The sequence below is a fragment of the Polyodon spathula genome, chromosome 33 (genome assembly GCF_017654505.1).
Source record: "Polyodon spathula isolate WHYD16114869_AA chromosome 33, ASM1765450v1, whole genome shotgun sequence".
Classification (NCBI taxonomy): Eukaryota; Metazoa; Chordata; class Actinopteri; order Acipenseriformes; family Polyodontidae; genus Polyodon; species Polyodon spathula.
Genome location: NC_054566.1, coordinates 2,152,281 through 2,165,091, shown reverse-complemented (window position 1 = coordinate 2,165,091; position 12,811 = coordinate 2,152,281). Strand labels below are relative to the sequence as shown.

General features: G+C 40.0%; 1 protein-coding gene across 2 annotated transcripts in view; it reads left to right on the top strand.

The window, feature by feature from the left end:
* LOC121303568 (adhesion G-protein coupled receptor D2-like) overlaps positions 1 to 12,811 on the top strand; it is a 69,496-nt gene that overhangs the window by 14,625 nt on the left and 42,060 nt on the right. For both annotated transcript variants that reach the window (XR_005947816.1, XM_041234355.1), the window contains exons 6-14: positions 738 to 860; positions 1,225 to 1,319; positions 4,622 to 4,900; positions 6,130 to 6,241; positions 7,959 to 8,093; positions 9,617 to 9,725; positions 10,296 to 10,401; positions 11,003 to 11,058; positions 11,437 to 11,563. Coding sequence is in view for 1 of the 2 variants with exons in the window: in XM_041234355.1 (XP_041090289.1) it covers positions 738 to 860; positions 1,225 to 1,319; positions 4,622 to 4,900; positions 6,130 to 6,241; positions 7,959 to 8,093; positions 9,617 to 9,725; positions 10,296 to 10,401; positions 11,003 to 11,058; positions 11,437 to 11,563 (1,142 nt within the window). In the remaining variant the exon portion in view is untranslated. The remainder of the gene's footprint in view (positions 1 to 737; positions 861 to 1,224; positions 1,320 to 4,621; positions 4,901 to 6,129; positions 6,242 to 7,958; positions 8,094 to 9,616; positions 9,726 to 10,295; positions 10,402 to 11,002; positions 11,059 to 11,436; positions 11,564 to 12,811) is intronic.

The window sequence follows — 12,811 nt, the reverse complement described above, 5'->3', positions numbered from 1 at the left end:
GTGCTTCTCTGAATATTCCATCTTTTCTTAATCTCCTCCACTGTTCTTATAATAATGCCTACACTCTGGAGTAAAGGCTCTTGTTAGAACCTTGCTTTGCCAATGTGGGGAGACCTTTCTAGGTGCTTCTAAGAACCTTTTTTTTTTTACATGGATTCTATATTCTCTGTGCAAATGCCACACACAATTTACAAAATCCACCGGCTGTGCAGCACTGCATGCCAGCCATAGATATTGCAGCAGCCATATATGCTGAAAAGTGTGTTTCTCTTTTTTTGTGGTCTAGTGTCAGGCATGGGAAACTTGTAAGGTAAGGCGGTATCCAGCAGTCTTTCAATATAACCATTCAATCGCTGTCTCTTAATTGAGGACCACAAAATAAAACATTTTTTTAACACGCTGTTGTTTCGTTGCATTTATGAAGCCCCCTTCCCAAACCTGCGTCCGCCTCCCGCCAGGTGCTCTCCAAGTCTTGTGTATCCCCCTGAAGCCCCCCCCACCCCCCTCGTTGCGCCACTAGCTGTATTGTTTGCCATCACATCTTGGCGACTTTTAAAACTGAGAAGGCTTAACTTCTGAGACCTAATTTATAAAATGATGGTGCTTATTACAGAATAGATATTATTTGGTAAGCTAGTATGATCAACCGTTTCTTCAAACTATTTCATTCCACTTTGTTTTGTTTATTAATGGTTGCATTTTTCAGCGCACTCTTGTTTGTGTTCCCTGCACTCCAGATCTTAAATCTCTACCCAATAAAGAATGCAGGTCCTTTCAGATCACCCCAGGAACGCAGCAGCAAACACATGGCTACAGCCCCTGCACAAGACCTCTAGCATTCGTGTGCAAACACAAAAAAGGTAATTTGCTAATAAAATACTTTTTAAATAATGTAACCTATTTCTTGCAGTATGTTAAGGTACTATACCTTACCTCATTATTCTATTTTCAAATTATCTACTGTACCTTATGTACATGGTTTTCAAAGCTTTCATTATACTGTAGTCAACAAAAAACTGCTATATAAAGCATATATGGTTATGTTTTCTTCCACAATTAAAATATATTTTTATTTCTCATTACATATATAATGCTTTCCAGTGCACTTGGATCATTTTGAAAAAAATATTAGTTTGAGTTTTGACTATTTTGGAAAATTATATAGTTGTTTATTTGTATTCAGATGGCCACTCCATGATAACAATGATGATGATTATGTTGCAGGTACATATTTGAAGTTAAAGGAAATACAAGAAGCTCATGAAGAAAATAACACTCAGTTCATCGACTATTTGATTAAACTTACCAACAGTTCCACGGTAAGCAAACTCAACATTTCAGTTATTCCTGAGGAAATCAATGGAAGCATATTTCATTCCACCCCAAATGCAATAAGAGGCAACACACTGTCAACTTTACTTTTCAAAGTTGGTTAAATCTTTTTGGGATCTGCAGTTACAATTGAGGTCTGGGCTTAATGAATTGCTGTGCTGTGAAATAATTTCCCTTAGACTGCAGTCTGCTGTATCTGTAGCGCTGAAGGAGTTACTTGATGAAACATGATGTTACTGGAGTTCATTAACTCCATAATGCGCCAGTGTTGGGGAGTAACAAATAACACATTACTGTAATCCAATTACATTTTTCAGCAACTTGTGATTGTAATGGTTACTTTTTCAGACAAGTAATGAAATGTGGTAACAAGGGAATGAATGGGCTAGCTACCTGTCACATGAATGTTTAAGTTTTTTAAAGTTACTGCCCAAACACTAAGGGCCCTATGTAAGTGCAAATAAAATTAGCAATATAGAACTGCCAAGAAACCACTCTGAACATGTTTTATACCATTTAAAATGGTTTTATTCCTATCAGAAAACTCACAGTACATTTTCAAGTTGCTATATAGGACCTGCACTAGACATAAAGTTCAGTTACTCCAAACTGTGGGCAGTTACAGTGGGGTGGGATGACAGAGAGAGAATGAATCTTGGTTTAAATCTTCCTCCCGACCTGTGAGGGCGCTGTGTAAAGGGAACCATATGCCCCAGATTGGATGGTCTGACAGTTCTTTTAAAGGGAAAGGTGGAAGTTGGACATCTAGAAAGGGGGCGGAGCCACAGTACACAAAGTCATCGCCCCAGACGGGAAGCGAGTGCAATTGCGGATTGGAGGAAAAGCGATTGCACTCTCTAACCAAGGGGGCGTGGCTGAAGGTACAAAAGGGGATGTGGCCAAGCAAACTGCTTCTTTGTTATGGTTTTGAGAGAACCGCTGAAGGAGAGTAATAAAAGACCCGTAAATGTTTAGTGTTTGTTTGTTTTGTCATTTCTAATTGTACTCATTTGTTCTTGTTAGACGACTAAAGGCCAGCATCAACCTTTATTATTGTGCAGTAATAAATCTTATTTCACCAATTGCACGTTAGCACTCACTCTGGACTTGTGATCACGTTTGTGTTGTGTGTTTATTTTTTCGGGACAGTAACAAGTGGTTTAAACTGTGCAATACACATCGCTGTGTATTGCCTGGGATTATTATTTGCGGTCACCAACACGACCTGGATTACAAATAAAACAAATAAAGAATTATTTGGAACGTGAACTTTGTTGTTTGTCATCTGTTTATGCATTGCATCACCTCTACACCTGTGCACTGCAAACCACTTTGCCACACGTGGTGTCAGAACGTGGGATGGACCGCACTACACTAGCAGAGCTGCTGGAAGCACTTGAAAGCAGACTGGGAGTCGAGGAGAGAGGAGAGATACACAGCTCTGATTGAGAGGGTTGGGATTGCGATGATGCCAAGCGCACCAACAGGACCTGTGATGATGGCCCCAAAGGAGAGGGCACAAAAAATGACGATGGCGGATGACCCAGAGGCATACCTAGTCGTGTTTGAGTGGTTGGCTACCACCGCGTCATGGTCTCAGGAGTTCTGGGCTAGCCAGTTAGGGCCTTGCTTGATCCGGGAGGCCAAGGCAGTCTACCAGGCCATGACCAACGCTGAAGCCACCCAATAAGACCTAGTAAAGCAGGCCTAGTAAAGCAGGCCATTCTCCAACACCTGAACAGCACGAGAAACACACAGGGTGAACTTTAGTGAGTACCAGAGACATGACCCAGGGTAGGCTTACAATGACTGTGCGACCACATGGTAGACTGGCTTTGTCCCACCCAGAAATCGGGGATACAGATGGTCGAGGCCATTGTCACCGAGCAGCTCTGCCATGTGTTCGGTGCCAAAACCCAGGCCTGGATATGGCGCTACAATCCTAACACCCTGGAAGCTGCAGTGAAACTGGCAGAGGATTTTGAGGACTCCTTGATCACCCCAGGACTGGCCTACTGACCTCTCCCTCACCACGGAGCAGCAGGCTTCCCTCCCTTTTCCACCTCTACCTGTGACAGAACCGAGACCTCCCAGACCACCAACCCCAATGGGCGTGGAGTCAAAGCCCCAGCCCCCAGCTGGGGAAGATCAGCTCCGTCTGCCCCTCCTATCCGTTTTAGGTGCCAATAGCCAGGACACGTTGCCCGGTTATGCCCATTGGTAATGGAGTGTGATGCCGTGACATGTTATTTAGCATCAGAGACAAGCAAGCGATGGGGAAACAGTTAGTAAGGGCCTTGTGGTGTTGATGTGGTTATAGGGAAAGTGAAAACCCACACATTAGTGGACGCAGGGTGTGAGGAGACCTTAATTTCACCGGCTCTCTTGGGCAGTGACTTGTGGAAGCCACAAGGTCAGGTGCCTATCTCCTGTATGCATGGGGACACGGCGACATACCGCATACACATACATGTGTATTGCGTGGGATTATGATTCGCCAACACAACCTGGATTACAAATAAAGAATTGTTTGGACCATGAACTTTGTTGTTTGTCATCTGTTTATGCATTGCATCACCTAAACACCTGTGCACTGCAAACCACTTTGCCCCAGGTGGCATTAATAGGAAATGGACTTGAGGGGAAGGTGGTTTCCTGGTGGGGGAGGGAGTTGACATTTGTGGGGCTCGGGATGTAGGTAATCCACTTGCTCAATATGTATTTATTTGTGTATAATTGTTGCTCAATTGTAAAACTAATATTAAATATATATATATATATATATATATATATATATATATATATATATATATATATATATATATATATATATAAATGTTTAATTTATACAATTTTTAATTTGTAGTCATATCAGTTGGAGCAATAACAAATGTCACAATGGACTTTATGAATGTTTAAGTTGTTAATTTGGAGACTTAAACGAAGAATAGATTAATATGAGTTCACGTTATTTAAAAAACAAAAATTCCTATGTGTTTCGGGACCCTTAAATAGCCTTCTCTTATGTGAATGTGTAATGTCAGTTGTGTAAAGCTGCTGAAGTTCGTCAGTACTTAAATTCATTATGTTAACCAGACAGCTCCATATTACACTAAAATTATTTTATTTACATATGTATTTACCAGATGTGAATCACACATTTTCTTGTTTTAAATCTGTATTTTCACATGCTTGAGTGGGCCAAACTTTTGGTGAAAATACTAACTTATATTTGTAAAACCCATGAGCTCCGAACAGCAGTTAACACCCAGAGTTGTCCCTTCCTCAGATTGAAGAAAGCATGTCTGCTCAGTATTTAGTAAACCTGAGTGTCTCTGAAGTGCACAAGATCCTGCAGTACACACACCAAGCCCTCAGAGAAGGCGATGGGGAGCTAGAGCCGTCTGACCTGCTGGCGCTAGTGCAGTTTCTGATGCACGTGGCCGACATGGATGTTAAAGCCAGCGAGAGCACAGTAAACATTGGGGAACTCAGCAGGAACTTCATTGCAATAGCAGGTGCAATGTTTGCAAAGGACCATGTCAGCAAGTGGGCAGCAATCAGGGAGGTAAGAGTCTAGATTTGAAACCCAGCTACACCACTTTCCTCCTCTGTAATATGACTGTTAAACGTTACTATCGAAGCAATCACATTGGCAGGGAACACAACAGAAATTCAAAATGGGGACTTTGATTTAAGAGATACTAAGTGATATTTTCTAAATGTAAAAACTAGTTTTAAGGTGGGGCGTGCACTTTTTAAATTAGGGCTGTCAAACTCCAGTCCTTGAGGGTCTTCTGATTTTCATTCCAACTTAAGCTCTGAGTTAACTTAATTGATCTAAATATTTGTTTAATTGGACATTTTTTAAATATTTTTACAGTCTTTTACAGTTGACTGTTTTAAAAAAATGCATTTTATTCAAGCTACGCTACCAATAAAACATTTTAAGGGCCTGGAGAGAGGTGTTAAATGTGTCCAATTAAACAATTAATTAGCCCAATTAATTGAGAGCTTGTGTGGAGCGAAAGCCAGGAGAAACTGCAGCCCCCCTGACACATTTGGTTTAAATACATGAGATTATAGTATCTTGCAGTGGGCATTTTGACCTCTAGGTGGCAGTGTAAAACAAGTAATATGCAATGACACAAATACATGCTACATTTTTCTATCTAATACATCGTTTCTCTTTCCATATTATTAAGAGCTAATGAACCAGTATTGATACAGGTAAACCAATGTGTTTGTCTAAAGGTTTTTTTTTTTATTTTTGTTTTAAGCTATTTGAATAAAATAAATTAGAGCTTTTAAGTAAAGCCATAGAACCCCATGTGGGTCACTGTGATTGTGTCAGAGCATTCTTCAAAAAGAGAAAAGGCTTGTATGCCTGTTGCTAAAACTACAATAATTAGTATTTTTCACATATACACACACACACACACACACACACACACACACGTGTGATTCTATATTATATATACTGTGTGTGTGTGTCCGTGTGTGTATATATATATATATATATATATATATATATATATATATATACATAAGCATACACATTATATATATATATATATAGTACACAAGCATACACATTGAAATGTAGAAATGCTTTGACTATTGTATCTCATTTTACAGAAGGCAGCATTTTTAAATCAATTCTAGCTCTGTCTTGTATAGTGTGCGATGTCAATGGTCAATTTGAGCTGTCTCTCAAGGTCACTCTTGGAGTGGAAGATACTTTACAGGAGCACAATACCAGTTTCAGTTGTGTCAGTTTTCATTTCTTTTTTCTAGCTTGTAAATGGACCCATGACGGTGGTCCAGAGCATTGACAGGATGGCTGCCAATCTTAACCTGCTGCTGACAGCTGGAAGCAGTGAGATGGTGATAGACAGCAGTAACATCAGTACGTTAAGCACACCACTGCCATGCTCTGCACATATGAAGAATTGCTTGCTTTAATAGCACGCCACCAGTATTGGGTTTAAATTTTCTGTGTTTGCCTGTTATCACAGAACATTTCCATCTGGGAAAGTCATATATATACCATTTCTTTTCAAACCAGTTATGGCGATTGTAGCTAACAAAATAATACCATACATCTTACCCATTGTCCACTTACAGCAAACATATATTTTTATTTTAAAACATAAAATATGGTACAACACTTTGTTAAATAAATCTGTGTTTAGAACCCATGCTTCAGTTAGTGTTGCATCACCTGGCAGGTGAAATTGCACCCACCAATTCAACACTTCATTCAAATCATGAACTAGTCAGCTGATTCCCTTATTCACTGACTTGCTTTCAGCCAGTAACGTGCTTTAAGTATGGGATAAACAACGATAAGTGTTGAATCAGTAAAAATAATTCAGTTTCGAATGCGTTAGGGTTGATGTATTACCGATTCAACACTTTTGAGTTGTTTAGGCCACTTAAAACATGTCTTCCTAATTGATACTTGTTTGATAACGAGATTCAGTTGATTGTTAATTGGGTTTGGTTTTGCTCCTTTTGTTACACTTGGTTCAAATAGTTGATATGTTTGTTTCCTGCAGTTTGCGTTTGAAATCCCACTTACACGGACAAGAGGACTTTTAGATGTAGAACATGAAAGTGGCATTAGAAAAATAAAAATGCAAAAAAATATAACAAAGGAATATGAACCGGGAACAGAGAGTAAAGTTGATCATTTTGAAGAAACTAAAGCAGATATCACTGCCAGCAATCTTTTTTCGAGAAGTACTCTGGCAAAATATGAGTGGGCTGGAAGCTTGTTTCAACAATGGCTAAACTAAAGAAATGCAAGAGCCGAGTTTAAATCTAATGTCCGTGTGATTGGTGGAGATTTACTAAGTGATGATGATAATTGCTGTTATTGAAGCTGTCCTGAAGATATGCAAAATAAAAATGAAAAGGGGGTACCATTTTATTAGTTTTAGCTAACAACATTAAATGTTAAACTGAAATCACAACCCCTTTTGTAAGTGTTACGTATGAAATGTGTAATACTATAATTAACTAATTGTTAAAATGAGTGTTTTGTTGAATTGTTCGGACTCTGGTTTTGTTAACGAACCGACAGTGTTCTGTGGATTCGAAGCATAAACTGTAGATTCGTTAATCAACAATATATCTGCCCGCACTCTAATTCTCTTCAAAGCCACACTTTTATTTAAAAGATTTGTAGAATGAGGCAATCAAAAGATCAAAGGGTGACATCACAGGAATGTTTTAAGCCAGAAGAAACTTCCGTGAAATGACCCAGGAAAGTGAGTAAGGGATAGAAACTGAGAGCTTTCTGTATCCTAAGATATCGTGTTTTAAAATAAAAATACATGCTTGTCATATCGTACAGTAGGTTATATGAGCGACTACAAACATGGTCAATTCAGAACATTTCAAAGCAGTGTTTGTTTGAAAATTCTAATATTTGTCCAAGCAAATTACAAAGTCACTTTGGGACTAAACCACACTAAAAAAGAGTGCGCCCTGAAATGTACTTGGTAGGGCTCCCCCAGTGTGTGCTCCACATTGTGTCAGTTTGTACTGTAGCCCACAGGGGGGAGCTCCTTGTGCCCCTAGTTTGAATCATGACTGTAATGCATTGCTTGTTTCTGCAGAACTCAAAGTAAAACAGAGAGTCCTCAGCCATGATTCCTCTGGCGCTGACTTCTACGGGCTGCAATCTGGTAATGAGAGCACTGGCGATTACATTTCAGTTCCTCCAGAACAAATCAAAGAACTTCATCGAAATGGTAAGTTTGTGTGAAGCACGCTGGGTGAAGAGGGTCTCACTGCTGCAACATGTCTAATATGGAATGTAGAATTTGGCAAACCAGTTACATTTATTTACATACAGGGCTGGCATGAAGTCTCCACAGAGACTACACAGAGTGCTCAATTTTGCTATTGGCACAGAACAAGGCATGTGGAACACAATAACGAAAGAAAAACTATTGATCATAGGTGGCGCTGTTGAATCTCATATGGAATGTTAACCCAGTAAGGGATACAATGATGAAAGAGGCCTCAAACACACAGCTTTTTAGCTACTCTGATCAATTACTATAATTAACTTTGCTATGTTGTCACCTGGATGGCTTGTCGGTGACATCAGACCAGGAAATAGAGAGACACAGGCTCATGTGCGCTGGACACTCAGGCTCCCCCCTCGTGGACGCTGGATACCAGTCTCCCCCTTTTGGGCGCTGGAGCTTGCACGCACTTCTTCCCCTTATGCGGACAGCCGCTCCTCCCCTTCTTCCTCTCCAGTGCAGGTGGCTGAAGGGGCCAGTGAACAAGGTTGCACATTGTGCAGTGCCTGGGCTCGGCACAGGCGACGCACCACTCTTCCCCTTTAAGATGGGTGAAGCAAGTGTCCTAGTCCATCTGCATCGATGGTAAGGCCTTCAGACGGATCCACTGCTCCGTGGTCTCCATCTCACCCCAATTGGAAGGCCTTCGAAAGAGGGGGTCTTTCCAGGTGTACACGTCCTGGAGATGCCCATGCTCCAAACAGGCAGGGCACCACGGAGACGCTTCGGCTTTCAGCTGCCGCTGATGGCCAGTGCTCCATATACTCCCCCCAATTTTCTTCTCCACAAAAGTTCTTTCATAAAAATTCCCCCGCAGTACTATGCCTGTCCTGAATATATGAAGGCGCTGTAGTCCAACTTCTTAGACCCTACAAGTCACCTGTATGGCTTGTGCGTGACGTCAGACCAGGAAGTAGACAGACACAGTACTGCAAGTGAAGCACTGATGTGCGTATTTATTGTAAAATAAGTAGCTTTAGACAAAACATTCAAAACACAGCAAACAATAAACGAACAGACAAAACACAGCGAACAATAAACAAACAAGTATCGGTCTGGTTTAAAGGCAGCACGAGTAGAAATTGTTTATATATTTTTTTATATCTTACCGCCTAGCTCTTTCGTTCTGAAACCCAGCTGTATGTGTGGATATACCACAAGCAAATCAGCTTCATGCAGAAACCACTGGAACATTAGGAGTGGCAGTAAAATGTCTAGATCTCTTGCCAATCACCCTAAAAATGTTACAAAATGCAATTGATCAGGTCTAACTGTAGCTGTGACAGACACTCAAGTATACTAAATATACTTATTAGTAAAAAAAAATCTTGATAAGTCCTGTTTTAATACTAGGAATATTCAGATACCCTCCCCTGTTAAGTTCAATTGGACTTCAGTGTCTTTAGTTCATTCACAAGAAAACCTGGAAGCAGCTTATATATACATCTCTTTCTTTCCTTCAGGTTTTAAAAAACTTACCTTTGTTAACACGTGGTATGGCTCCTTGCATCCCTACTTCGAAAGTGAAAACAATATCATTGAGTTTTCTGCAGTTTCAGATGGAAGCCGCAAGTAAGTTAACTGTTACGTTACATCATAAATATTGAACCGGACCCCAGAATTGATCTGAATCTTGAGTATTACTCTATATGGGAGATGACACAGGCTGTACCTTTCTCAGAGAATTGGTTGATTTTGCTGCCACATAAAATGCATCACTCTGAAAAGTGTCTACATGGCAGTCAATTAAATCAATCCAAAGGGATTGTGTGGTGTGCAGATTGAGTCATTCTGCCACAGGAATGCAGGTTTGCTTCCTGGCTGTCCCAAGTTTCCGATCTTTGCTGGGGATTCCACAGGGAGGTGCGTTTTACCCAAAAACACAAGAATCAGTCATTGAATTCCAAATGACTCAGTCATTGAATTCCAGTACACATGACTTAGTCATTTTGGGGACAGTCCTTTTACACAGAAGTGTGTGTTTATGATGCTTCCCATTATTTGTCCACCCTCTGTTGTGTTGTGTTAATTGTGTGAGATATATGTGGACACGCTCCGTGCTCATGCATGTTAACCCTCTTTGTAATATATGTGGAAACATTCCCTGCTCATGCATGTTAACCCTCTTTGTAATCTGTTTAGGTATGTGGGTACAGTGCTGGGGTCTTCTGTTATCTCTACCACTATACTAAGCGATGCTCAACAAATTAACATGGCTGTACACTACCAGCTTCAGCACAGAGTTGAGGTAACGCTAAGAATGTATAATGACCAGTGATATTACCAAGAATGTGTCCCCATTGATTTGGGGGATACTTTCATTACATGATATATTGTATCGTAATAGAGGTATGTATCGCATGTGTTGTGATACAAGACTGAAAGCACAGAAGAGCTCATTGTGACTCACCAAGTGGTTCTTGAATGAACAAGATGTGTTTTGAATGAATACGTACCCACCTAGCTCAGTTAAATTAGATTTTAACAAAATAGCCCATCGTTAAGTGACCATTTAATCTTATTATGCATCATACCAGTAGCCATACAATTAGCCAATCAGGACAATAATATGTTTAATGATACCTATCCTATCGTGATGCCTATCGTATTTTTAATGCATTCGTGTATCATTACACCCCAACCATTGACTCTCATTATATTGTGGTCAGGACATTACAATGTGGCGATCGTAAGAGGAGGGGGGCGTTTAAGGAGTGATAATAAGGGGTTAGACTATAAATCCTGTGGATAGTGTAACTTCAGTAAAGTACATATATTGACTGATTTCTGTTTATTGCTTGGATATTTTCTCAAATTACTGTTGTTTACCAATATTTTTTTTTTCTAAGTATACCCCTGGATTAGAATTCGAGCCTGTTTGTGTATTCTGGGATTTCAACCTCAGGTAGGTACAGTGCTTTAGAGCAGAAAAACTACAATCTCTTGGGCATTTACTTAGTATACCACTGTACATTTTCATGTCTGTTGTGCGTTTAGAAGTCAACGTTGTGTTACATAGGCGTTCTGCTATAATGTTGTGATGTGTACCATGAGCCTAATTAGCCACAGTGATTGGGTAACAAGACTAATTAAGCTTATCAATAATCATTGACATTTAAAACAGAGTGCACAAACAGTAAAGTGTTACTAAACTGTACAAGAGCTGTCAAATATGTGTGTTTTTAATATGTTTTTGTTGACTGGACAATATTTCTGGACAATAAGTAGTCATTGTACCCCTGCTGTGCCTGTAGTGACCTGGTTGTGTCTGTTTTCTGTCCAGGATGGAGAAGGGAGGGAGCTGGTCCACAACAGGGTGTACCGTAACTGCCCTGGGTTATAAATCAACATCCTGCTTCTGTAATCACACCACCAACTTTGCCCTGCTGTTACAAGTGTATGAAGTGCAAGTGAGCATCTGTTGTATACAAAACTGTCATGCTTCATCAATTGCAATATTTGCCACTTTATTAGGACCTGCTGACCCTATTGCATTGCCCCGGTGTGGGACATTCTCCTTGGTCACTCTGAAAAGCTGAACAAATACCATAGTTTACTTAAGTATCATTGCTGTCCACCCTGCAATGCTTCACTTGTACTCTGATAGGGATGGCTAGTTCAAGATGATAATGTGCTCATTATTGTGTGTGAACCGCTTGAAGAACGTGACAGATTATTGTGGTCCAACTCTATATAGGTATAGGTCCTAATACAGTGGCTGCTAGGAAGTGCACTATGTTGCAGTTCTTTTCCATATCAGGTGTGTAACCACACGTTGTATAAATTGCAGATAGGGACGTGTTTCAGTATGCAATAACACCTTGTATTACACAAGAGAGGATGGCCTAGTAATGCTACATTAGTAATTGCTACATGAATAGGGTATAGGGCCACCACGACAAAGTGAAGTCTGCAAGGCTGTACATGACAATTCCTCAATGAATACCTCTACAGTAATTTCTTCAAGTGAACTGAAGGTAGAAATCTTGTTCTCTAGCCCATAGAGATATTGCTTCCATGACTAGTCCTTGTGAAACAACAGTAGTTTGTAAAGTCATGTAATCAAAGAAAGCACAAAATTATATTGCAAAAGTCATAATAGTAAGTAGTACAGCATTTCCTGTTAGATTTCAAAATGTCACATTTTGAATTTGTCAGTTTTTCATTAAGTAGATGGAAAATTACAAAGCGGTCAATGTGTCACCATAACATTATTCAGCAGGTTTTATTCGACTTTATGAAGCAAAATGAGTTAATTCTATAGGGTGATGCAAAACTTTTGGCCAGAGCTGTACTTGCCTGAAACCGACTTGCAGCAGGGACTTTTATATATTACAGAAAACAAACACTAGATTCCATTTACAGTACTTAAAATAAGTTCCTTCTACTAAACCAGAATAAACACAACAGAACAGGTCAGGATGGAGGTGTTCCCATTCACTTGTGAGAGGAAGTACTCGCCATAGTTAGTTCATGGTACCTTGGCTTTCGTTAGTTGACAGCTGATGGACAGACATGATCAGCCCATGAGGTTCCTAATTTCTGAATGAGAATCCTAAAAAATAATGGCTTCTGAAACTATTTCAACATTGACCTCAATACTGATTACACTCAAGTGCTAGGAACAGTGTAGTAACACATGCATGCATTGTGTGTTT